The sequence below is a fragment of the Mytilus edulis genome, chromosome 3 (assembly GCF_963676685.1).
Source record: "Mytilus edulis chromosome 3, xbMytEdul2.2, whole genome shotgun sequence".
In the NCBI taxonomy this organism is placed as follows: Eukaryota; Metazoa; Mollusca; class Bivalvia; order Mytilida; family Mytilidae; genus Mytilus; species Mytilus edulis.
The window spans coordinates 85,984,650-86,010,661 of record NC_092346.1 but is presented as its reverse complement, the minus strand read 5'-3'; the positions used below and the strand labels follow the sequence as shown (position 1 = coordinate 86,010,661).

The 26,012-nt window shown below is 30.4% G+C and overlaps 2 protein-coding genes across 2 annotated transcripts; one reads left to right on the top strand and one right to left on the bottom strand.

Annotated features, from left to right (window-relative positions):
* LOC139514605 (very long-chain specific acyl-CoA dehydrogenase, mitochondrial-like) lies at window positions 1-25,183 on the top strand. The gene is made up of 20 exons (XM_071304021.1): window positions 1-159; window positions 1,717-1,831; window positions 3,581-3,653; window positions 4,055-4,119; window positions 6,869-6,977; window positions 8,139-8,233; window positions 9,317-9,448; window positions 12,317-12,430; window positions 12,845-12,930; window positions 16,084-16,178; window positions 16,810-16,913; window positions 17,969-18,073; window positions 18,657-18,743; window positions 19,164-19,226; window positions 19,742-19,843; window positions 20,251-20,348; window positions 21,026-21,098; window positions 21,569-21,641; window positions 22,756-22,904; window positions 23,458-25,183. Exons 1-20 carry the CDS (start codon window positions 86-88, stop codon window positions 23,593-23,595), a joined length of 1,950 nt encoding a protein of 649 aa, XP_071160122.1. The 5' UTR covers window positions 1-85; the 3' UTR covers window positions 23,596-25,183.
* Window positions 10,265-11,635, bottom strand: LOC139518179 (uncharacterized protein KIAA1958-like). Its single transcript, XM_071309867.1, has one exon. The coding sequence runs from the start codon at window positions 11,447-11,449 to the stop codon at window positions 10,265-10,267; it is 1,185 nt and encodes a 394-aa protein (XP_071165968.1). The 5' UTR covers window positions 11,450-11,635.
* Window positions 25,184-26,012: the final 829 nt, after the last annotated feature.

The following is a 26,012-nucleotide window of genomic DNA, read 5'->3' as shown; positions in this document are numbered from 1 at the left end:
AACAATAGATTCGATTCGGCGTACTCGTACTTCCTGTTGTAAACAAACCTTGCACACGACAAAATCTAGTTTCTTCTGTAACAACATGCATAAGTCTGCTCAGATTCTACCATTGTGTCAGCGAGCACTTTCTTCAAAAACGTTTGGAATAAATATAAGGTACAGTTCCTTCAGTCAATCATACAAATTTCGTAAACAATTCAAAGTCGCATTAAAAAGTTCATTTACCGTCTGGACTTTGACCCGATGAAAAAAAAGGGGAACTCAACATTTATGTAATCTGATTCAGTAGTTGACAGAATTTCAAAATATATGGCATATATGCTGGTATTGAATTTTGTAATATTTATTGTGATATGAGACGGGTATTACAAAGTCCATTCATGTTCAGTTACTAATGACTATTTTATAAATACATGTATCAGGAAAATAATTATATAACTTTTTATTATGTCAAATATGACTGTGTGTACAGCACAAAATTTACCCCTAAATAAATGCTGGAAAGTTTTAAGATAATTAAATGTAAATGCAATTTTTTGTTTTAGAAAATTAATAAAAATGAACTTTCCAGGATGTTGTGCACCTTTTTCTGCCTGAGTGTCTAAGTACATTTTATATGTTTTACATGTACAGAAAGTGGTAAAATCAAAATTGAAAAAGATATTATGCAAGATTATAAACTACAAATGTAGATGAAATCTTGTGATGTTGCACAGCCTGCTAGTCCAAATAATTATGACGTCTTGCATTTCTAGGAAGTGTCCCAGGAAAAAATCATTATGAATATGGAAAAAAAGTTGTAAAAAATATTGAGAGAGCCATATGATATTTCAATGAATTTAATGGTCATTAATGAAGTTCATGTACAGATATATGTATAATTATGTAAAAAATATACATAATTGATAAAGATTAATTTAAGAAGTCCCCTGGTGTTGAAATTGTATCGAACAGTTCAACAGTATTGATTGATATCATGGATATGGACAATAGAGTGACAGTAGATATTTGAACTGCTGTGAACAACAATAGGTGATTTAAAGTGTGTAACTGAGTGGACTTTGGTCAGGTGGAATTCTTTATTTTAAATAAATATTCATTATTTTATTAAAGTCTCACTACTTGTATAACTAATATATATTTGTATCTTCTACTTGAAACACCACAGCTTTCCTAAAAAAAAAATTCTTGAATGCCTTCAGCTTTAATAGAAAAAGCTACAGAAGTTAGAAAATAGGATGAAATAAAAATATTTGACTGGCTAAAGAAAAGCATCATTATATGTACATTTATACAGCATACCTTGAAATGATTTGTTTTTACAACAAACATGAACATGATGAAACTGAATCAACTCTCCTTTGAAGACATATATTGAACTATTCAGATTTATCTGGTTGAACAGTTCAAAAGACCTTTTATATTTGGCCTGGTGAATAAGCATTGCTTTTATAGTTACACAAATTAAATCAATTAAGATACAATTGTAAATTGATAACATACATGATGTACATGTATATAAGAATAACAACACAATAAAATACAAAAAAATTACATGTATATAAGAATAACAACACAATAAAATACAAAAAAATTACATGTATATAAGAATAACAACACCATTTATATCATATACAGATACATTTGTATCTCCTTGATACATGTAATTACAAAGTAACATAAAAGAATAATACAAGTTTTTTTTTGTAACAGCCCGAGGTTGTCATCACTGATATCCAGATATAGAAGTACAGCAACAGCCACAGTAGAAGACAATGTCACTACTGCTCAAACAGAAGTTAAGAAGAAAGCAGAAATCAAACCCAAGGTACAGTGTGAAGTCAGTCTTATTTCACACAAACATGTATATTCACCTGTACTTTAATTACTATGAGCACTGTCTTTGTCTGTGAATTGCCAAGAGATTAAATGATACTATTACATCAAATTATGTTCACATTGCTAAATGGACATGTCCACAGATTTATTATCGTATGATTAGATTTTCTGAGGTATTTCAATAAAATAAGAAGATTCTAAGATGTGGTATGAGTAGCAATGAGATAACTACAATGTTTACAACAAAGTCCAAATGACAATGAGCAAAACTCATACCTTTATAAAAGCATACCTGCCAACTTTCACGATTTAGGCGTGTATTACACGATTTTGACCCTTTGTCACGATTGCACGATCGTGATCGTGAAAAACCCTCTAAAACACGATTTTGTGAAAATCTACACGAAAAATATGATGGTTCCCGATTTTGAACTGTGTCCAAGGAAGACATTCGTGTTCAGCCAATCAGATTCTATGTTTCTCATGATCAAATTAATCAGCCAATCAAAAACGTTTTCTCTCAAGATAATTCTAACATCCTAGATTTTGAACTTGTGTTGATTTCCTCTGTTTTTTAAAATCGTAAACATGGCAAATGTTTTTTCACCTGCAAGGAGGTTCTTACACAGAATAAGAATAAAAGCATGGTTGATTGACAAACTTCAATGATGCAGTACTACCATAAAGATAATAAATAGTAGTTTATTCACTAATTTATTGATATTTCACTTGCTGTTACAAATGATATGTATTCAATTAAAATACCAAATCATTTAATGTACTATTCTTTATTTTTCACATGGACAAAACAAAAAAACCCACATGAGGAATCCCTTAAATGAGGGACTTCCCTTAGTCAAGGGGTCATTTTACTTCTGTGAAAAATAAAAATGAAAAATGTGGATTTTTATTTAACTTAAAAATGGGAAATTCTGACATTATATTTAGAACTACTTTTCTAAATGTAGGGTCCAATTATTTTGAAAAATAAAGAAGATATACATGATATATTAGGCCATGAACATACCATAATACTTGGACATGTGTTGACCATATTATACCAGATAGATCATAAGATGTATAATTCTTTGGGAAAAGTTACTTCAAATAATATATGAATATCACTCAGAAAATGTGCTCATTTTTACTTAAAAAGTGGTTTTTAATGTCCTTACATTGAAGGGATACCCCTAGGTGTTGTTCCCAACCTGATAAAGGTCTTTCTTTGTGCATAATTTTAAATTGGAAAAGTCAACAATTATTTAATATCCTTACATATGAAATTAATTCCTGGTCTTGCAGCTACATGTTCATCTTTTCTACTGATATATAATAACTAGAATCATGCAAATAAACTTAAGAAAAAGGCATGTAAGCTCATCTTGCAAATATGACACTTTTTCTAGACCACAAAACAGCACATGCAAAATAGTCGTCGCAAAGAATTGTAACCTTTGAAATTGCTGTCGCGCACTAAAACCCCCATGGGCACTTTCAAAACTTGGCAGGTATGTAAAAGATCCTGACATTACAAAATATAAAGCAATTATAATACTACCTCCATGAAAGACCATATATATGCACTTTAGGTTTAAAATTATCTTCTGAACTTTCCAATCGTACTTTTGGACAGTTTGTTTTATATTGGACCTTAAAGGGTTTGAAAAAAACCTATATTTTATGTCTACAAGTTTGTGACAATGAATTGATTATAACATATATGTTTTTTCTATTTTAGGAGACCAAATCCTTTGCCATGAACTTATTTCGAGGAAGGGTAATGTCAGATGAAGTTTTCCCATACCCAGAAGGTAATTTCAATAATACTATCTGTTGTTTAAAAGACAAAGTGCGTACGAATGTGTTAAATAATATAAGAATGACAAAAAAAATCTATAAAATCATAACCATGTAATTTGTTACATCAGACAATTATTCCAAATGTTTGACATGTATATAATTCATAATCAGCAGCTGCAATTTTTTTTCTATCAAACATATGAACAAGGGGGTCAAATTCCTGGTTGGTAAAAACTAAAGGTCAACAAAGTGACATTGAACAGCAACAAATGTACTTGTAATATATGGATATTGCCATTGTAAAGGTCATGTTCTTGGCTTTGTTATTTTGATAAAAAAAATTGTCACATAATCTTAGCATTGAACTACTTTTAAAAGTTCTAAATTTTACATGACCTACTGTTTATTTCAGTTTTAACAAATGAACAAAAAGAAATGCTGCAAGCTTTAATAGATCCTACAGCCAAATTCTTTGAAGTAAGTACCATTACCATAGTACTGAAAGACTCAGCAGACAGTTCATATGACTTATGAATTGGTTCTTGATTTGTTTTAATTTTTTGGTGAAATGATGCAGAGATACATGTAAGGCTCTTTCAAAACCATACATGATTCTCCAAAGTTGAGGTTAAAATCCTGTTTTCAAAGATTTGCAAAGGGTAACATAAAATATTATTAAATACAAATTAACATATACGTCATCATAGTTTGTTTACATTTTGGTTATGTGCTGATGTGCATTTTTGGTGGAAAAAAGTAAAAACACAAAAATACTGAACTCCGGGGAAAATTCAAAAAGGAAAATCAAAAATCAAAAGGCAAAATCAAAAGTCCAAACACATCAAACGAATGGATAACAACTGTCATATTCCTGACTTGGTACAGGCATTTTCTAATGTAGAAAATGGTGGATTGAACCTGGTTTTATAGCTAGCTAAACCTCTCACTTGTATGACAGTCGCATCAAATTCCATTACATTGTCAACGATTCATGAACAAAACAAACATATTCAAAGAGTAAAAATGTCAAAAATAGGGGTACAACAGTCAATATTGTGTTATCATCTTAATATCACTACATAAACAACAAATGTAACAAAGTAGCACAAAAAGGCATACATCAAATTTAACATTCTCATTTTGCTTTTCTTATACGGCTGAATTTATCTATGTAAAGTCTACCCATAAATGAAAGAAGGTTTTCATTACTGGTGTAAAATTGCGCATTTGAAATTCGCACAGGTAGACATAAAAATAATTTTGTCGTATGACGGCATACATAAATGCAGACTCACGTAAAGTAAGAAGAAGACTTCAAGTCTTCTGAAGGCCAATGGTGCCGACTTTAAAATCTTTGAATTCTCTGTATGCCGCATTCGTTTCTGTGTATTACAATTTCATAACAACTTCTGATTCCTGACACATGATTAAGCATCTGAATCATCTAATTTGTAAATTAGGATTGAAAAACAATCACTATCGTAAATATGTACCCTTTTATTTATGTAAATTATTAGATTTCATCTCATCTACATGAACGTTATTTGTTTACTTGTAACCGGATGTTTTTACTGTAGATATTCGAAGTACGCATGCATGAATTTGGTATTGGGACAACTCGCCCTGTTTACATGTTCGCCCTTGAAGTTACGAATTTGCAGACAAGAAGATTTTGTTTTTGATAAATAGAAAGGATCTATTTCTCATTAAATTGTTGTCTTTATTCATTGTTTTCCTTTGTCATGTGAATTAGATACCTTTCTACTTCAAATGGTTTGAATCTATTTATAAAATTATTCAAGACTCAGTTGACACTGAGACTACTATAAGTTAACCGTGTTATAGTAGTCTCAGGTTGACAAGAGCAATGCGTTGCTGTTTGGAGAATTTTGATTAAACTCTAAATGCTGATAGAAGAAGAAATATAATCTAAACTGAATGTACCTCCTTCTGAATAATTTATTGCAATATAAATTCAAATCCCTTTTGACAAGAGAAATCTGACTTTTGTCAGAAATATTTGTTTCACATGTGCAAGGTAATCACGTGTGGCAGCCATATTGGTTTGTTTACAAATATGCGAAGAAGCCTCTAGAACCATGACCTAAACATAAATAGTCTTCCGAAAACGTAAACTTTATGCAATACTATTTTATCAATCATGATTATTTTCATAAATTTAAATTTGATTATTTACAGAAATAAAATTATAACAATTACGATTTTAGATTAGAGATTCTACACATACATGCTTTGATCTATTTATAGCCAAATTAGTTTACCTGTGTGAAAATGTAAATAATGGTCTAAATGGATATTAATTTGTTTACTAAACAAGTAAAGACAAACTATGGATGGAAGATAATAATTCACATAAATATTTCAGGGCATTTTATTTTGATAAATATAGGATTTAAAAACCTTCTTCTTCTTCTTTGCTTAAAACTTTACACACTTCTTTGTTATATTAATCTAAACATCTGTATACTTTTTGGTGATGATTCAAAAAAAATTTCCAGTTATTTAGTATTTTGTAAAAAAGGGGGAGGGTTATTTTACATGTCGTGCCGTATCTCAAAAACAATTTATGATTATTGCTTAAAACTTTACACACTTCTTTGTTATATTAATCTAAAGATCTGTATACTTTTCGGTTTTGATTCAAAATTTTATTTTAGTGATATTTAGTTTTTTTGAAGAAAAAAAGAAGGGGGTTCATATGTCCCTCCGTATCTCAAAAACAATAAATGGAACAAAGCAGCCTGGGTTAGTGGGGCTGCTTTTATGGTAATTCAAATTACCTTTTATCATGTTTATTCACCTTCTTCCACCTCAGAGCTATCAGCTCTTTGATTGTAAGTAATTCTGTTAGCATTTACGCCAAGATGTTGTATACATGAACTGTTCTTATCACAACACTACACAAATTAGAAAAATAGATTGTACATGTTCTCTGGTTATTTAATAAAAGGGACACACACAACCAATACATACATTATGTTATATAAGTAATTATTTGTGAAAATCATTTGTAGAATCAAAATTAGTTTCAGAGTTATGACTTTTGGATTGACTAATCTAATGTCTTTTTTCAGAAAATGAAAGGTGAGGTGTTATAATTTATTTCAGGAACTGATGTCCCGGGACTTTTGCATAATGCCAATTTATGGTTATAACCTCAGACCTTTGTTGTTTAAACCCTTGATCAATTGTCAAGTTTTTGTAGGAACAAAATGATGCATTGAAAAATGATGCATTAGAAAAAGTAGAGGACCATGTTATGGAAGGACTAAAGGCGTTAGGGGCATTTGGTTTACAAGTCCCTGAAGAATTAGGTAAGAAGAAGTTTGTTTTCAGGTGCAACACATGAGAATTTATCATGTAAGTAAGGTGAATGAAACAGCAATCTAACATCACTTTAAAACCAAGATAAATAATATTTAAGACGAAATATGGTGTTAAAAAATGTATGACGACAAGTTGTTAATCAAACCAAAACTATAAAATTGTAAAATACTTTAAAAGAGACAAATAAAGATCTACTATCAACACTAAATTATTGAAAGGTAAATACGAACAAAGATTCCTATTATAAGAATACAGACAGGAGACTTTGGCAGTAAGATTTACCAAAATTAAAGTAGTTTTTAGGGAAAGGTTGCATGAAATGCAATCAAAACCCTATGGTACTGACTTGATATCTTAATCTTCCAAGAATTATCTCTACGTTTGAGATACACAAAATATAGTGCATTGATCATAACATTCTATACAAGAATATTTGCAGAAATTTATCAATGAATTCAATGCTTAGATATTCAAGTTACAAAATGTTGTTATACTTGTCAAGAAAATCACAAAACTTTTGCAAGGTTCAGTGATCTGTTTTATATATATCAATATCAGATGTCATTGTTAAAGTCATCTTTAAAAATTGGAGTTATCTTCCTTTGTCTTTACAATGTAATATTTAATTTTACTTTCCACTGATAAATTAAAGCAATCTTTACACTTCCGTGCTTACAAGCACTTTGATTATAAAATCTTCTTATCAGTGTAATGACAAGCGATAGTATAAAAAATACATTAAGACAGTTAAGTCCTATACATAAATGACCGTAATACTTTAATAATGACAGATGTTTCATGAAACGTTTTTTATCTTGTTCCAAATTATAAAATATCAAATTTAAAGAAGAAACAATGTAGACAATATCAACACATGGTTTCATTTTGATAAATGAATACGAAACATGTTTACTTTTAATGGAAGCTTCTTTATAATTATAATCATATTTATTTTGTATTGATTTATTTGACAGAAAATGTTTATACAGTCATTGTAGTACAGAAAAATAAATGCACCATGATGACTTATTCAGGAATGAAAATAACAACCCAAAGACAAATAGCCAAAAAATATAATGGTGATAAATATTATGACCTATCAGATTTAGACTGACAAATCATCCCCAATTGTTTTATTTGTATTGTAGGTGGTGTAGGGTTAAGTAATACACAGTATGCGAGACTGGTAGAGATTGTTGGCTCACATGATCTTGGAGTTGGGATTACATTAGGTGCACATCAGGTAATTAATTGGTTTAATATTGTCATAATTAAAGATGTTAAGCATTGATATATTCCTATTTCTCTTTAGTTTTATTATATTACTTTTAGATTGATTTTTTTGCTTTTGGTAATCAAGGACCCTTATTATTTTTGGTCTGTTCATGCATCAATAAGTTGGTCCCATATGATGATAAAGATTTTGGTTGAGATATTTTACTTGAAGGTGTGGTCACATCAACTTGAAACAGTTCACTTGACTCCTGTAATGTGAACATTAAAATGTAATGCCAAATTATCATGTTGACCCAATTTCCCTCAATATAGAAATTTGATAGTTGAAAACAGGTGAAAGATTTTAGGTAAAGATTGCATGAAATGCAATCAAAACCTTATGGGATTGACTTGATATCTAAATCTTCCAAGGCTTATCACTACCTTTTTGATACACAAAATATAGTGCATTGATAATAACATATGCATTCTATTCATCCTATCCATGAAAACGTCCAGAAATTAATTGATGTAATATATGCTCAGATATTCAAGGCACAAAATGATGTTACACTTGTCAAGAAAATTACATAACTTTTGCTAGGTGCAGGAATCTTCTAAAAATATAAATGATGTCATTGTTAAAATCATCTGCAATATTTAATTTTACTTCCCACTGATAAATGAAGCAATCTTTACCATTCAGTGCTTACAAACAGTTTGATTGGTTAACATGGTTATTAATCTAAACATATTTATTTATAGTGGATTGGGAAACAAGTTTTGCAACTTATATTAATCCCTTTCCACTTTGCCGCAGCAAGTGCTGCCTTGTATATTGCAGTTGTCCATGAAGTTTAATTTGATAATGTGCATACTATCATCAAAAGGTTACATAAAATTTATTCAACATTTTTGTCCAGTACAAAGCGAATTTCACATCACAAACATGCATTCATCTTAACTTTATTTATCCCGATGAGGCTGAAAAATTACTAAACATCTCGTCATTCATGTATCTTTTATATCCAGAGGTTATTTTTACCAGACTAAAGATTGAAGTAGCCTATTTGTATGTTACTGATCAAAATATAATGTATTTCCTTTTCAGTCCATCGGATTCAAAGGTATATTATTATTTGGTACCCCTGAACAAAAAGCCCAATATCTGCCAAAGCTTGCAAGTGGAGAAAACATGGCAGCCTATTGTCTGACAGAACCTTCCAGTGGATCTGATGCTGCAGTATGTATAATTTTATAGTTAATCAGTTAGTTTTGGTAATTTTTGTTATGTCTCATTGTATAGCTGGCAGTTGTGTGAATGATGAATGTAGAATATATTGGACATTATATAAATAACACATAGCTGAGAGGGTGATAGAGCAGATTGTAACCCCGAGAAAACATTGTCAACTGAGGCGAAGCCGAGGTTGACAATGTTTTTCAAGGGGTTACAATCTGTCTATCACCCTCTCAGCTATGTGTTATTTAATTTATTATACTGAATGTTCTGTTATTTTTATCTGAAAAAATATTGCAACTTTAAATCATGTTGTATTGGCATTTGTGTATAAGATAATAGAAATAAAGATATTGTCTCATGTGCGCATCTACCCCATTTTTTTTTTTATGTCACATAATGGAGAAAATAAAACAAGAAAACAGAAATATTTTCATCAATTCTTTAACAAGAGAAAAAAACAAATGTTATAAACATTTTGTATATAACTATATATGAAACAATTCAACAATAAATAAATTTAACTGTCTGTCGGATCAAATTTAACAGTTACTGAAAATGACTGTTTTGTTGGTGAAACAATTAAATTTGGAAAATCATTTGTAAATGTTGAAATTGACCACACTGTTAGTAATATTAGGACATAAATTCATTGTGTGTGTGTTCCACCATGGCTGCACATTGTTCATCGACAGTTGAACATTTGAAGAAACAGCTGGATGTGGTGAGTTTTCTTTGTTTTGGTTATCAGATACACAAACATTTTGCGGCGCAACCGTAATATCCATAGGCGGGACAGGGATCTCTTCCAATGTGGTTTCATATGAAAAAAAACGCTTCAATTTCAGCTGCACTGAGCCCAAGTAATGGCTGTGCTTCAGGTGTAGTTACAGTTATATTGTGATCACCTTTAGCATTTTCAGACTGAAGTTCATGATTAATATTGTCACTTTGATTAGTTTGAAGAATACTATTTAAACTGTCAGACATCTCACGTTGCTTGTTTTCGCTTAGTCTCTTAGAATAGCTACGGATAGAGGCTTCACTTCGATGTCCACTGGCTCGCATTATGTGCCTAGCTTCTATGCCGGATTCATCCATTGCAGTAATGGAAGTTGCGCGTATAGAGTGGTTCGTGTACCTTCTAGAAAGTTTAGCCTTTTCAGAAATTTCTGGCATCATTACTGATAAACTGTTTTTCCCCATGGGAGCTTTACAATACCATGTTGTGTCAGTTATATCAAAGGAATCCTTTGTGCGCTGCCAAAAATCATTGAGAGCTGGGTGAAGTTTTTCCAGATACAATTTAAATGATAATACTGGACACAGAGGATCACCTTCTCTTGCGTACATCCTTGCTTCACCGACGGTATCATCAGGGGAAGCTTCATCACGATGATTTTTATCGTATTCATCTATTTGTTGATGCACATACTCTCTTCCACTTGAATCTGTTTTAATAGCAAATGTGTTTTTTGTCATGGATCTCAAGTTTTCTTGGCCTCTCCTGCACAAATAGAACATTATGTCAAACCATACCTTCTTTTGTAATCCATAAGGTGTTGTCGTATTGATTGCAATACTATTAGTGTTATAAAGCTTTTGTAAGTCCTCTTTAGAAATAGGGGGTTTGTGTTCAGTAGAGGCATACCCTTTTTTCTTTAAGTTTACAACGACAGCCTTGAAGACATCCTTTGAACCTGCGAATTGAGCATCCTTTGTAATGTCTATGGAACAATGTTCTTTCAAATATTTTGTTAAGCCATACCTATAATTAGTGAGGGTAGACTTTTTTAAGTGATTCCCGTCAGTTTTTCGTAACGAAGCAAAAAACAGTCTCAGTTTTTCATTCAATTTTGGTTTATCAAACGTTTCAAATTCATTGTCTTCTCCTAGGAAACCACGGAAACTCTTAAGACTATGTGTAATGCATCTTTTTGTTGACTTTGAGTCTTTTAATTCAAGTAAATCGGTTATATCATCCTCTGAAACTTCAGCAAACATGTCGCCTGTTGTTTTTGATTAAAATCGGTGTCATTTAGGATCTTACATGTCTTTGCTTATCTTCGTTACTTTCAAGCGTACATGTGACAGTTATACAATCTGGTAACCAATTGAAGAAACCAGTTGAGGCTCTGCACGAGAGGGTAACATTCAAAAAAATTGTCACCCGCTCAGCTATGTGATAGAGTAAAATGACACACTCGTTTAAGCCAATCAAAATCTGGCATTTTTACATGAAGTATAATAATCTAACATGACATCCTTCAAATGCTTTGAGTACACACCCATGGTAAAATATGAATATATTGTTTGGGCTGTTCCGATCTTACTCCCACGTCATATGTTTTTTTGTGAATGAAGCTACCTGACGTAAAGAATGATGACGTCAGAATTTAAATACATGCTTGTGAAACCGAAAATCATCGCAAAAAGAAAATGTTAAAATGTGTTAAATAAGCCATTTTGATTTACATATAAGTACAATTATCATTTAGATTTATCCAAACCTATTTAAATATGTTATTGTAAACAGTTTAAGCATGTCACTTATTCAGTTTGCTCTGTTCTTTTACGTCAATTAAATAGTGCATTTATTTATGGGAACGGCAAATAATGCCTTTATCTAGAGCGCTTCGATTCAAAACAATTGCCATATTTGTCCTATTAGAATCGAAATAATTCATGGGGGCTTGAATAAATCGTGATTTTACCACGGGTTGTCCCGTTATGCTGATATTTTACCCCTCGCTGTCGCTCAGGGTAAAATATTTGTCATAAAGGGCCAACCCGTTATAAAATCACGATATATTGAAGCCCCCATGAACTGTGTGTTGTTTCTTACTTGATATTTATGTATGTATATTGTAGTCAGCTAAATGTAGGGCAGAACTATCTCCAGATGGAAAACATTTTATATTGAATGGTAGCAAACTTTGGATCAGTAATGGTGGTTTAGCTGAAATTTTCACAGTGTTTGCTCAGGTAAGGAAAGATAAACGACTTTAACATACAAATACTTGTCATGCATGTATAGTCAGCTTATGTAAATCTTGCTGTTCAACTTATTTCAAGAGTGAAGATATTTATTTTTTGGAAACTATTTTTCCAGATATATCCACACTTTTGTTTTGAAACAAAGTTATACTAGAGTTTCATTTGGTTTGAAATCATTAAAGTTCTCATGACCTCATCGAAAACCAACCCTGGTCCTTTTTTGAAGCTGTCCTGTTCTGAACAAATAAATTTGAAGTCATTGCAATTCAAACATTAACTCCTTCCAAATTAATTACTGTTGTGTTTAGAATCTGTAACTGTAGAACATATGGTGTACATCAGTCAGTACATCTAGATGTGTGACTAGAAAATGTTATAAAGCTTGATATGTTTTATTTACAGACTCCAGTTAAAGACGAGAAGACAGGAGAAACCAAAGATAAATTGTCTGCTTTTATTGTGGAACGATCATTTGGTGGTGTGTCAAAGTAAGTATTTTTTGGGGGGTAAGGTAGGGATTTAATATATTATTCTATATTTGTCCTATAAGATGTAAACTGAACTGCCAGGATTCAGAAATAAATTGAATAAATCAAATCAAATAATTTGATTGGTGTAAATTCCAATGCAGGAATGATACCAGCTGACATCTACAAAATACAAATACAAAAATAACCCCAAAATAATATATAGAGACATATTTTCTCAATAAGAGACACATATTGTTAATATCTACATTGAGTGGAGATGTTATTCATACTATATTATTAATTCAAGCTATTACAATAAGCTTTCAGGGGTTTATCTGGGTATTTTGGGAAAAAGGACCCTGGCCACTTTTGGGAATTTTTTTACGCGATTTATATAGAAATTGGGAAAACTACAAATAAACCAGAAGTCAGTTTTACTATGTATTATACTATAATTCATTAGAAATTATCTTTTTTTGTGAAAATTAAGAAAAACTACGATACATGATTCATTGTCATTTATAATTTTATGTTTCTGTCCTCTTTGTTTTTAAATGTCTCAAGAAGACGATCAAGCTTTTCAGTTTGAGTTTGGAATTTACAAGCTTGGTCCTCAGGTTGTATCAGTAGCGAATCGGTATTTGTTTGACTTTGATTATCATTTGAAATTAAATTGTCATTGGAAGAAACATCAACAACATCGGTAACATTTTCAATTGATTCAGTCTTAGATAACGCTGCCTCTGACTCATTACATGCAGTTGAGGCATCGTCAATTACAGCTCTTGGTTTGAAAAAAGATAAGATTTTACGGGATTTGTTGCCGCGGTGTTTTTCAATTTCTTCACATAATTCTCGACTCCTAGGAGTTGAGATTAAGAATTGAACGATGGACAGATAGTGCGTGAATTTTTCTTGCTTCCTGATTGGAAGATATTACGAGACGTGAATAATCAAAGTTTATTGATTGGTTAGGACAATCCAAACCAAATAAATGTCCTTCAATCCCGTAGAGTATCGGATTTGTCCTCTCTATTTTAGCAATTAGATTTTACACAGGTAACCTTTATCTATAAAAAGTCGAACCTTCTGGAGTAAACAACAACGTTAAACGATAATAATTCACATAGCATGTGACCTCACGTGTGTGGTAAAATTTGCTGATTGATGCACGTGGCTCAGTATTCTAGTAAATGAATTAATCTACAAAGTGAGAGCACTTTCCATTTTCATCAGCTAAGAGTCGAATAGCCTTTTTGAAAGGCTAACGCTCGTATTTACTATTATGAGACGACATGTTTACAAAAGGAAAGAAAATATTTTATTTTATTATCAAAATTCGGGGCTTCTTAAAGCGCACATGTGATAAGGATTTCCCGCTTTTTTTACTTTTAAAGTGAAGAGCTTTTTTTACCTTTAAAGTGAAGAGCGTAGTTTTGGAAAGGCTAAATTGCGTATTTCAATCCGAACTTTTCAAATATGAAATTTTGACTACGTTTGGGAATTTTTACACCTGAAATTGGGAAAAATATAGGGGTTTTGCCATTTGGAATGGGTCCAGATACCGGACTCAGTGGAATGCTAGAAAAATCCATGGCTTTATTACTACAACAGTTCTTAACAACATTATGTTTGCTTTAAATGAATGTTGGAATCATGCATATTGCTTATTCCAGCTACACATACAGTACAAATGTCAGTATCATTACTTTTCAAAATGAATCTTAGTTTAACTTGTTCAGACATATTAACAAAAGATTGAACTATATCACCTAAATTACAAAAGAGTATATTTCTATTAAATTATAACGCTTTACATTAATAAGGCAATGAAACTAATCTTTAATTCCATCCTGTCAAATTGGACAAATTCTCTGTTCTAAAGGTGTTCTAGTATATCTACCAACTTCTTTTAGTAATTCGCTATTACTTATTCTAATTTTTGCCATTTTAGAAATAACACTTTTGTTACGGTCCAGTAGGAGATACAGAGGCGGATTTAGTGGGGGGGGGCCGGGCCCCCCTTTTGAGAAAAAATTTTGGTTGCTTATATAGGGAATCACTGAGGCGTGACGAAATCGGGCCCCCTCTTAAGCAGCCAGTGGGCCCCACTTATGAAAACTTCTAGATCCACCACTCTGATATTTTTCTAATGGAAATTATTTTTAACTTTGCGATACATTCTTAGTTTATTACCATGACTATCTTTATTTAAGAGTCACAAAAAAGAGCTTGTTTCCAGGGTTTAATGAACTCCTGTTGTTTTATTTGAAATGAAAAAGTGATTTTGTCTTTGACATAGTACTTTGATTTTCCCAAACATGCTGAAAACCAAATTTACCTAGCTTTTATTTTACTACAAAAACCATTAGACATATTTAAGTTTTCATTGGATGCTTTCTTTACCATACTCTCTCACTGTCCATATTAATGATATGAAGCCAGAAATTAATTATATTTTTAAGGGCTGACAATGAAATTGGGAATAAACCTAATTCAGAAAGTACAGCATTATTAACGACACCTTTATTTACACCCAATAAAAATTTAGCAAACTTGATTTGAATCTTATTTGGACTAAAAAATTTAAAGCTTGCATAGTTTGACTGGATGGTAGTATTTTGTTTCACTAAACTAACAGTAGCCCAAACTTTACTGTTGTATAATGAAATAGGTTTAACACATGAATCAAAAGCTTTAAATGTGGTAGTAAATTCATCTTTTCAGAAAATAATAATTTTCTAATACAAAATATAGCTTTAATAGCCTTTCTAGATAACTGATCAATTGATGTAGTAAAAGATCCAGATGGTTTAAAAATTATACCTAGATATTTGTATGCATCAGTCATCTCTAGTAATTTTCCATTGTAATTAATAGAATCTGTGTTTTTTAATTATTTTCCCTGTTTTATTGAATATCATAAAATATTAATAGAAATATGAATGATATCGATTCAAGTATATATGTCATATAACCAATGCTAAGTTGATACCATCTGTAAATTGTGTAATAAAAAAGTCAAATTTCGATAAGAATCTTATTTTAAAAATAAAACATCATTCTAGTGTTTCTGTGGGTCATAAACTAAAATTTTAATACAGATATGATTATGATATGGTTCATTATATAAATTAGAAATGTAAATTTTTTTAAATATAATATTTTCAGTGGTCCTCCAGAGAAGAAAATGGGAATAAAGGCCTCAAACACTGCAGAGGTATACTTTGAAGACTGCCCCATTCCAGTAGAAAATGTATTAGGAGGTAAACAAGTTGTTTCAAAAATTCATCCTATTATAATTATTTGATAATCAAGCATTGTCTTAAAATAAGAAATCTAATTTGAATGTTTAAAACCTGAATTTGAAGAAATTATGTAAAAGCATTTCTTTTATGAAATATGTTTGAAAGTATCCATGGATAATTAAAACTGTTTTAGAAGAAAACATATGCGTTAGAAACCAAAAGTGTCTTGAAAGAAAGGGACCACCTGGAAATTCAGTGAACACTTACATTTTTGCAGTATCTCAAGTAAATTTATACAGAAGCATATATTTGTTATATCTTATCTCATCTTATATGACAACCAGGCTTTGTACAAGTGGCTTCATACAAATACTTATTCTGATCCAATCTGCAGAACTTTGACTGCTCAAATGCATAGATATAATAAAGACTCAATTACTTACATATGTTTAAACACTCACGAATGCAGAGATTGACTTTACTCATGATTCAATGTCATACTACAAGAGCGAATTTTAATGTCTAAATCAAAGGATAGGTTCAATGATAGATGTGCTATTCAAGCCTAATATGTTTTCAATTACATGTATTAGAAATAAGATAATGAATTTCAAAATGTACAAGTCTTGTTTACTTTTGTACTTTGTAGAGGTTGGAGGTGGTTTTAAGGTAGCTATGAATGTTCTCAATAATGGTAGATTTGGTATGGCAGCTGCTCTCTCAGGGACAATGAACTATTGTATTCAGAAAGCTGTAAGTATTTTGTCAAACTTGGATAAGATAGATTTGTATGAGAATGTTTTTTGTGTTAGATGAGATATGAAAAGGTTGCTTTATTTCCTATTTTTTAACAGTCTGGCAAATTCTGTTATAAATATTATAATGTTGATTTCACCCTAACCATTATTGATAGAAGCATTTGTTTTATGTTTTTTCTCAAAAAATGTTTTAAGTTCCATGTATTAAGGGCATACGATACAGTTTTGATCCCATATTTACAGTTTGATGAAAATTTCCATATAGGCTATTTTTTGCCTGATTAAATCAAATATGTAATAAAAAAATATACCTTCATGTGATACTTTTTGAGTTAAATGAGGTCAAAGTTTTGTATATTTGCTCGAAATTCGGATTTGTAGCTGTATTTTTCGTTTCGAAAGAAAGATATAACTTTGTTGTTTTAAAAGATAAACACAATTTGTGTCTTGTTAAATAATTTGTAAATTTCTGTATTTTATAAGTATCCTAAAAATTTATGCATTTTTTATTCAGAAATAACTCATATTTATCAAATGGTCATGAATTGAGAAAAAAACGTAATTTTTAGCTGTATATTTATCAAAATTAAAAAAATTGCACTATTTACAGTTTTATAAAATTTGATCCACATAATCTCCCTGCAAAATGAAACAAAATGTCGTTTAAAAAAATAGGGGTCCATGCACTCGTTTTCAAATTAAATCAGTTTGAATGATAAAAATCAGTCGAAAAATGAATCTTTTCCCGATATGTCACAGTTTAACGTCGTGAAAATAACATTTTACGTTAGCAACGTCATTACCTCCCCTGTTACTGTATCGTATGCCCTTAAGTATTGACTGTGCATTGACAACATCTACATATACAAATCCAAGTAGCTTATTATTTAATTTAAAGGTGTTTTGGGGTTACTAAGTGTGGAAATGATATAACAGGGGAAATATATGGATAAAACAATCTGGAAACTATATTGAAATGTATAGAAAAAGAATTTAACACAACAAATGCTATAATTTATAAGATAATTATTGATTGTTTGTTTGTTTCAGATTGAGCATGCATCACAGAGAACCCAGTTTAAGAAGAAATTATCAGACTTTGGTTCTATACAAGAGAAGATTGCTAGAATGGTTATGGTTCAATATGTCACTGAGGTATAAATAGGTTTATATGTAATTTTATATCTATTTAGTTATGGCAGGTTATTTATAAATAATACTATAAATTGTAGTGCACCAATTTACATAGTTGACTGAATACTTTTATCAAATCATTAAACTTTGTTCACAAATTAAGTTTTTTTTTAAACTTTTGTTGTTATCGAACCTGAGAAAAATTATTTTGCAAAAGCAGCATAACATAGCGATCCTAGATTCCTCCGTCAGCTGCGTCAACATTTAGGTGCAGTCTGTGGTTAAAAAAAGCAATAACTTAACAAATCTACATTGATGAAATTTGGGCAGAAGCTTGCCAAAATACAGTATCCAGAGGTATATTTTGAAAATATTTATTTCAACCTTTTTCGTATTTTACTAATAAAGGGAGTTTTTAAATCCCATTGTGCTTATTGACAATGTCAGCAGAACACTTATATTATAGTAATAAAGGAAAAACAATACCTTCTAAACATTTTACTTGTTGCAGTATAAATCATACTCAAGATTTTAAACAATTTCAAAATTGTAGTGTAGGTTATTCTTCATACTAAACTGCATATTTTGTAACCTTTTTCTGTAGTCCATGGCCTATATGTTGTCAGCTAATATGGATCAAGGAGCTACAGAATTCCAGATTGAGGCTGCTATCAGTAAGGTGTATGCTTCTGTAAGTACAGCCTTAATGTACCAATTAATGTACCAATTAATTCTCTATCTTGTTAATCAGTATTTTCCAAAAAACTCATTTAAACATGTTTGTTCAAAAAGGGTACTCATTCATCTGTCATAATTACAACAGAAAAAAATGGGAAATTTTCAGATAACTGGAAAAAACCTTCCCTCATTTATTTTCTGTTTATAGATTACTTATATCTTCTTCCACTAGAAATCAGAGCTACATGGAATTTGGTATCAGACTTAAAGTGAAAATTGTAGACAGTATGATGTATTTTAACATTACTCATCAATTTTCTGTGTGCAAAATACTAATATGATTTCACTTAAAATGGCCATTATTTAAATTTTTACCACAAGAGGGCATTTTTCAAGCAGTTTAATTATGTATTCTATTCTTTATTTTGAACAGGAAGCAGCCTGGTTTTGTGCAGATGAAGCTGTACAGATCCTTGGTGGAATGGGTTACATGAGGGTAAAACATTTTAATTTTATATACTCAAATATTCGCCATCAAAATATACCTACAAAACTATAACAGATTTTTTAAATTGCAAATTATGTATCCTCATCACCACCTCTGTGATGCTCTGCCCTAGCTGAGTTAATTCTGTTTTAAACACAATCTTTGAATGTTCAAGAATTCCACTTTCTGTCAACAAATTTATAATATTGAAGAAGAAAAAAGTGAAAAAGTGCACTGACAAACTACATGTCAATTAGATTATAGATTTTAGGCTATGTTTGTACTTGAAGATTAGTTACTACTATGGTTTTGGAAGTATGAAGCTAATAAGGAACAGTACAGATTACTTCTTTTGTATAGTCTTTACTGAACATGATAATCTAAATATCAATATAGGAGGTCACGGTCAATTGTTAATAATAGTTTTGTTTTGCTTTGCAGAATTCTATTTAAATTTTAATTCAAACTCATATTTTTGAAAATCAAATCATGTTATCTTAATCTGGAGAAATTTTTTTATTTAGGATTGTGGATTAGAGAGAGTAATGAGAGATTTGAGGATTTTTAGAATCTTTGAAGGAACCAATGAAATTCTTCGATTGCTTGTGGCTTTAACAGGCATGAATGTAAGTATCACAAAATTTCCATACTTTCTAATCATTATAAAACTGAAGTGGTGTTTGATAGTTTTCTGTTAAAAATGTGGTGTAATCCATGTGTACTTTGAAAACAGGTTTAATTTAAAGTACAGCAAATGAAAATCAATCAATACACCAAGGGAGCCTTTATTTATAGTTATCATGATGGTTATTGATACTGTTGAATGAGGAAAGTAAAAGAATGTTTAATTAAAATTAAAAGGAAATAATAACTTTTGCATTGCATAATATAAAGCACAAATGAATTTACAAGATTTTAAGTTTATCATATCATAATTATGCTGGCTCCCAGAATTACTAACTGTACTAGATTTATATGAAAGAATTATTTTTACTATATCCATTCTGGTTCTGATAAACTTTTATTATTTTAGCATGCTGGAGAACATTTACGACAACTACAGAAAGCTTTAGAAAATCCTTTGTCAAATGTTGGGACTTTGTTTGGTGCTGCTGGAACCAGGGCTAAAAGGTAGGGAACATAATAGTTATCAGGAGTCAATATTCCAGAAACACTATTAGGAAAAAAGTCAAGTGCTATTATGATATTTATCCCACCAAAAAATTGCACACTTTCATGATATTTATCCCACCAAAAAATTGCACTCTTTCATGATGTTAAAATCTATTCCAATGTTTGTATTGTTGAGAAGGCGTTTAATAGATGTTTCTATTTTCCTAGGTACTGAAGTAATATAGCAGTTTGAAATACAATTTTCTGAGGTTTTGTTTTGAAACAATAAAAATCAGGAAAGGCTTCAGGACTACAAAATTGGTTTGACATTCAATGAAATTTGGTTTCAAGGCAACCATAACACTTCAGTTCTCATATTCTTGCTGTGATTGCTTCATTAAAGCCTAAATACATAGACAATGAACAGTCATCAATTAATCATTCTGTAACTAACTCAGGATTTACATATCGCAATAAAATTGAGCTGACTGCTAATTGGTCACCTCTCCCACAAGCACCAATCCAAATCCCTGATTCATGAAGACTTTTTAGTGTATTAGGAATTTGGGCAATTGCAAGTAGAATAGATGGAATACAGGTAGGGATTGAATTATTCAGGTTGGTTTCAAGTAGTGTTTGGGCAGTTTTCACTGCAGTAAGCTTTAACTATAATAAGACCTAATTATCTTTTTCAGAATGGCTGGTATGAGTACAGGTCTTTCATTAACACAGTATGTCCATAAAGATCTCACAGCATCAGCTGATCAGGTACTGCACATTATATAGTGGCTTATGATTAACATCTGAAAATAATGTGGTATTGTAAAGGTTGTCACAAGAGAACAATCAAGCACACACAAAAACTGAAAAGTACAGCTGAATACTTTTAACTATTATAAAGGTCATAGTATGGTTAATTTATAACTGGAATACAGCAAGAGAATTTAAACCTGTGAAGTAAAAACAAAGGAAAGTGATTAAATTTTCAATTAAATGCCTCAGATAGAAAACATGAAACAACAATATACATAACTACACACAATGTATTAGATAATAGCTTAGATCAATTGCTATAGTATATAGTGAAGGAGTTAGCATTGTAAACCTGTACAATGTATTCAGTTTCATTAATGTGACATTAAAGCTAGAATAAAAACAGCAGTAATAAAACATATTTAAATTACTTTTTACAAATTATATGTTCATTAATTTACATGTATTTTGCTTTTCTTTTACAGACTGCTAAAGCCATAGAAAGTTTTGGGTTTACAGTTGAAGACCTACTAACAAAATACAAGAAGAACATTATAAGTATGATTTAAATAGATATAATGTAATTTTGGATGTAATGCGTCTTCTGATTGGCTGACATTGTTTTGTTAATGAGCCCATAGACATAATTTTGTCATGTGACCGTGACGTCATCAACGTTTTTTCATGATTTACACCGGTTTTAAATTGAATTTAGAATTAAATTATAAGAAATGACTAATATTTTTTCTGTCTATTTGAAATAACATAAAAATTGTGGTGTCCCCCGCTAAGTGTGCACCACATTTTTTATATTATTTCTTCATAGACAGAAAAAATATGACAATCATTCCTTAAATAAACAATGTATTTGTCCATAAGTTATATGCAAGTTAAAATGAATTTAAATAGCTTAGCAGTAACACTTTGATAAATTATCATATGTATGATAGTAACATCAGAAATTTTTTTGTAGAACTGTAATGATGTAAATTTGTGGGATAAAAGTTTGAAGACAGGGTTCAAGTTTTAAACCAGGTTCCTTAATAAGTGAGATGTAATAATTCTATGAATAATAAGAAATTCCAGAAATCATATGCCAGTAGCAATAGAAACACATTGTTTATAGACCATAACTGCTTTCATATGGGGGATGCATTGTATAAGCTTGCTAGATAGATAATTCTGCAATTACACTGGCTGATATTTTTCTACAAGGAGTACTTTAAAAAAGTTAAATGTTTGTAAATCTTTACTGTTAACTTATAAGATAATTTATCAGTATGCTATGAATAATTAAGGTGATATCTCAGAGAGTCCTGCAATTGTCATATAGGTGTAGTATATAAGACTACATATGAGAAAGATTGTTCATAAAGAAGAAGTTAGTCTCTTCAATTTTATTATTTGCTCTTTCAATTAGTATACGCACAGGAATTTTTTTTTTCCTAATGATAATTTTTAGCCAGAAATGGGGTTAGTCTTATATTACGAAGAAAAAACAATTGTGGTGATATCCTAATGTATTTCATAAAATAAATGGATACATTTTAACCAGAATTCAGTAAAAGATTTGTATCAAGACTCAAATAAAGTAAAGAAGTATTCATTCATTTAGTATCTCACAATATCTATGAAAGTCTTTTAAGTATAATGAAACTTATTTATTTTTCAGATGAACAATACATATTGAACCGAGTATCTGATTCCGCTATCGATATCTATGCCATGGTTTGTGTCTTGTCCAGAGCATCCAGATCACTGTCCAATGGTTTAGAATCCGCCAAGCATGAAAGTACTATTTGTCAGGTTTTTTGTGATGAGGTAAGATAAGCATCACAGATGGGTGAATGAGTTTATTTAAGGAAATCTTCATTAAAGGGCTTAATTATGACCCTAGTTCCAGAAGCAGAGGATATTTTACCTTAAAAATTTATAGTGTTCTTATCTTGCATGTTTATTATAATATATTGATAATAACATAAAACTTCTATGTGTGTAGTGATTACCATGAGTTTCAATTTAAAAAAAATAGATGGATTTAAAGGGAGGAATTGTAAGAATATATCACCTTGAACTCTTATTGCTCGTAACAGTTAAAAGTGAACAGAAGACACTCCTTTTCGACTGTTTCCTGATGATAGCTACAAATTTTTAATGTTGGTTTTTTTGGGAAAATATACAAAAAATTACCAGATAACATATTTATTTTCCCAATTTTTCTAACTGAACAAATAAAATATTGTGTTTTGTTGTCATTTTGAATACCATAAACAAACCAAGAGTGATAATTTTATTTAAATCATTTATTTCTGTGAAAATGCATGACTAAATAACATAACATAATTAAAGAGCTAAAATATCATTCTTATTGCAGGCTTCACAGAAAATTGAGAAGAATTTAAAACTTACACATTCTGCTGGATCATTGAAGAACTATAAACAATTAGCTCAGATTTCTTCAGATGTTATGGAAAACAATGGCACTATACAGGAACATCCTCTAGGATTTTAATGTAGAAATAGCTAGGATTTCAATGAACAAACAACCAACAGGCATTAAAAACATCTTAAATATTTGTTAGCAAAACACAGTGTTCTAAAAAGTGTGGTCAGATTGATGTATACTTTTCTTCATCAATTGTTTATGTTTGAATAATTTTTTAAATTAGAAAATTAAGATTAACTGAACATTTCTTCATTCTTATGTATATTAAAATTGAATAAAATTGAATAAATATATACAAAATTTTAAAAGATCTAAAGTTGTCCAACAAAAAATAGTTATAAGGTATGTACTTACTAGAATTGGATCATTAAACAGATTTTATCATATAAATGAAATCGTGAGAGAATGTGATTATTTCTCTTATAACTATGACACATTTTTGAGATTTGATTCCACTATAATGTTTATGTAATATATTTATGTACCTGTGTCTTTCAAAAAGACATTTTTTATGTGTTTTTACAGAACTTTTGTATAATGTGTTGAAGTTCTTTTAAAACTTGCCACAAGTTATTGGTAGTAATTTTCTGAAATCATTATTTCATCTTTTAACATTTTCACTTTTTTTAGTCTTCATTATTATTGAAAATGACACAGTTAAGCAATATCGAACAAGCACTATGAATTCATGATTGTCACACAAAATGTAACTTTCTAAATTGTAGGAATCCTTGTTTGAAAGTATGCTGTTTTACATTCTGCGGCAGAACAGAGCAATGTTTAATAGTAAAAAGAAAACTGTCTAACTTTTATATACAAACATTACAATATTTATATATGAATTAAATCCAAGTATGGTGAAAGAAAAAGACCATCAATAATTTATATTTTTATAATGAACCAAATATCTTCAGATAAACATGGATTAAAAACTGCTAATGGTTTAATCACAGCTCCAGATCTACTGCCCTACAATGGAAATAACCTGCTTCAAAAGATATATTTAGAGTAAATTCATGATTTCGTAAATGATTTTCTTTTGAAACCGCTATACATCAAGTTATATTGCAGCTTACAAATTTCTGTGTTTAAGTTTGCTTAAAAAACAACCCAAGATATTTCTTTGTTTGCTGATTAGAAATGTATAAACATGTGAATCTCAGCTTGTAAATAGATAAAATATGAAAAAAATACTGCATTGATTTTTTTTGTCTGTAAATGTAGTTATTAAGCAATGCCTATCAATGCAAGTGTAAATACAATTATTTAAAGATTGGGATGATGGTTTACTTTTTAGTGTGTTTAAATGTGATAAATATGAAATATGTAACTGATTCACTAACGTTTGTAATTAGTATTATATATATTAAGCAACAATATGAAAAATCAAACACAAATGTTATTTTAGTATTTAGTAGATTAAAAATTTGTACTCATTTATTATGTGACAAATCATTATTTCTTTCTGGAGTTAGTTTAGGTGTATATGTTTTGTTTTTATTATACTGAATTTGGTGGTTTACTTGAATTGACTCAGGACCAATGAATAATCATTTAGTTGTGCAAGAAATTAAATATGATTTAACTTAAAGGTAATGATTTCAACAAACATGTAACTTCAGTTCTATCATGAATAAAATGAAATTACCAGCCATTTTATTGTTTATATTGCCATAAGCCTTAACTACTGCAATTAAAAGAAAAATATTAATAATATCCTAACATTCTTTCAAAGGTAATATTGGTATAACTCATGTCTGAACAATTTGCATCAATATAGACATTTAAGATAATGTTGGCCCAATAAGAATGTCTCCTTTTATTTAGAACAGTCAATGGCATCGAAACTGTTATTCCTTTTCAATGTATGATATTTGAACAACAACAATTTAGGGGTTCTTTTAGAACATAAAATCAAACTAATTTGTATTCTTCACATTCTTTTATAACCTTCTGCCAGCTGCTTTTTTAACGTTTTAACATCAGTAAATTTCATTTTGTTACTGTTCAACCATTGTATTGAATGATACATCTATGATGGGTTTCTGTCTGTGCTTTCTATTCTAGTTCATCATTGTTTAAATACACAGTAATGAAAGGTGTCTGTCTTGCCCGTGAAGAAATTCACAGAATGTAAGACATATTGATTACAATCTGATGGTGGTCTTGGCGATGCTTAAACTATTTGTTTAAAGCTTTATTTTTTTCAGAAGTTGGAAGACCTTGATGCTCCATACCTTCTATACAGATGCATTATGTCACAAAGTTTCCATCTGTCATATGTCCATTATTCTTGACCTCATTTTCTTGGTTGCTTGACATTTTTCTTGGTTAACATGTCTGTCGTGTAAAGTTCACCTGAACCCAACTTCATTTTATGGATATATATGTGATAAAGTTTGATATTGTTAAACCACATATCTCAGATACTACATTAGGTGTATGGAATGATTGTGAGTTGGACTAGCATGGTTCATCTGACT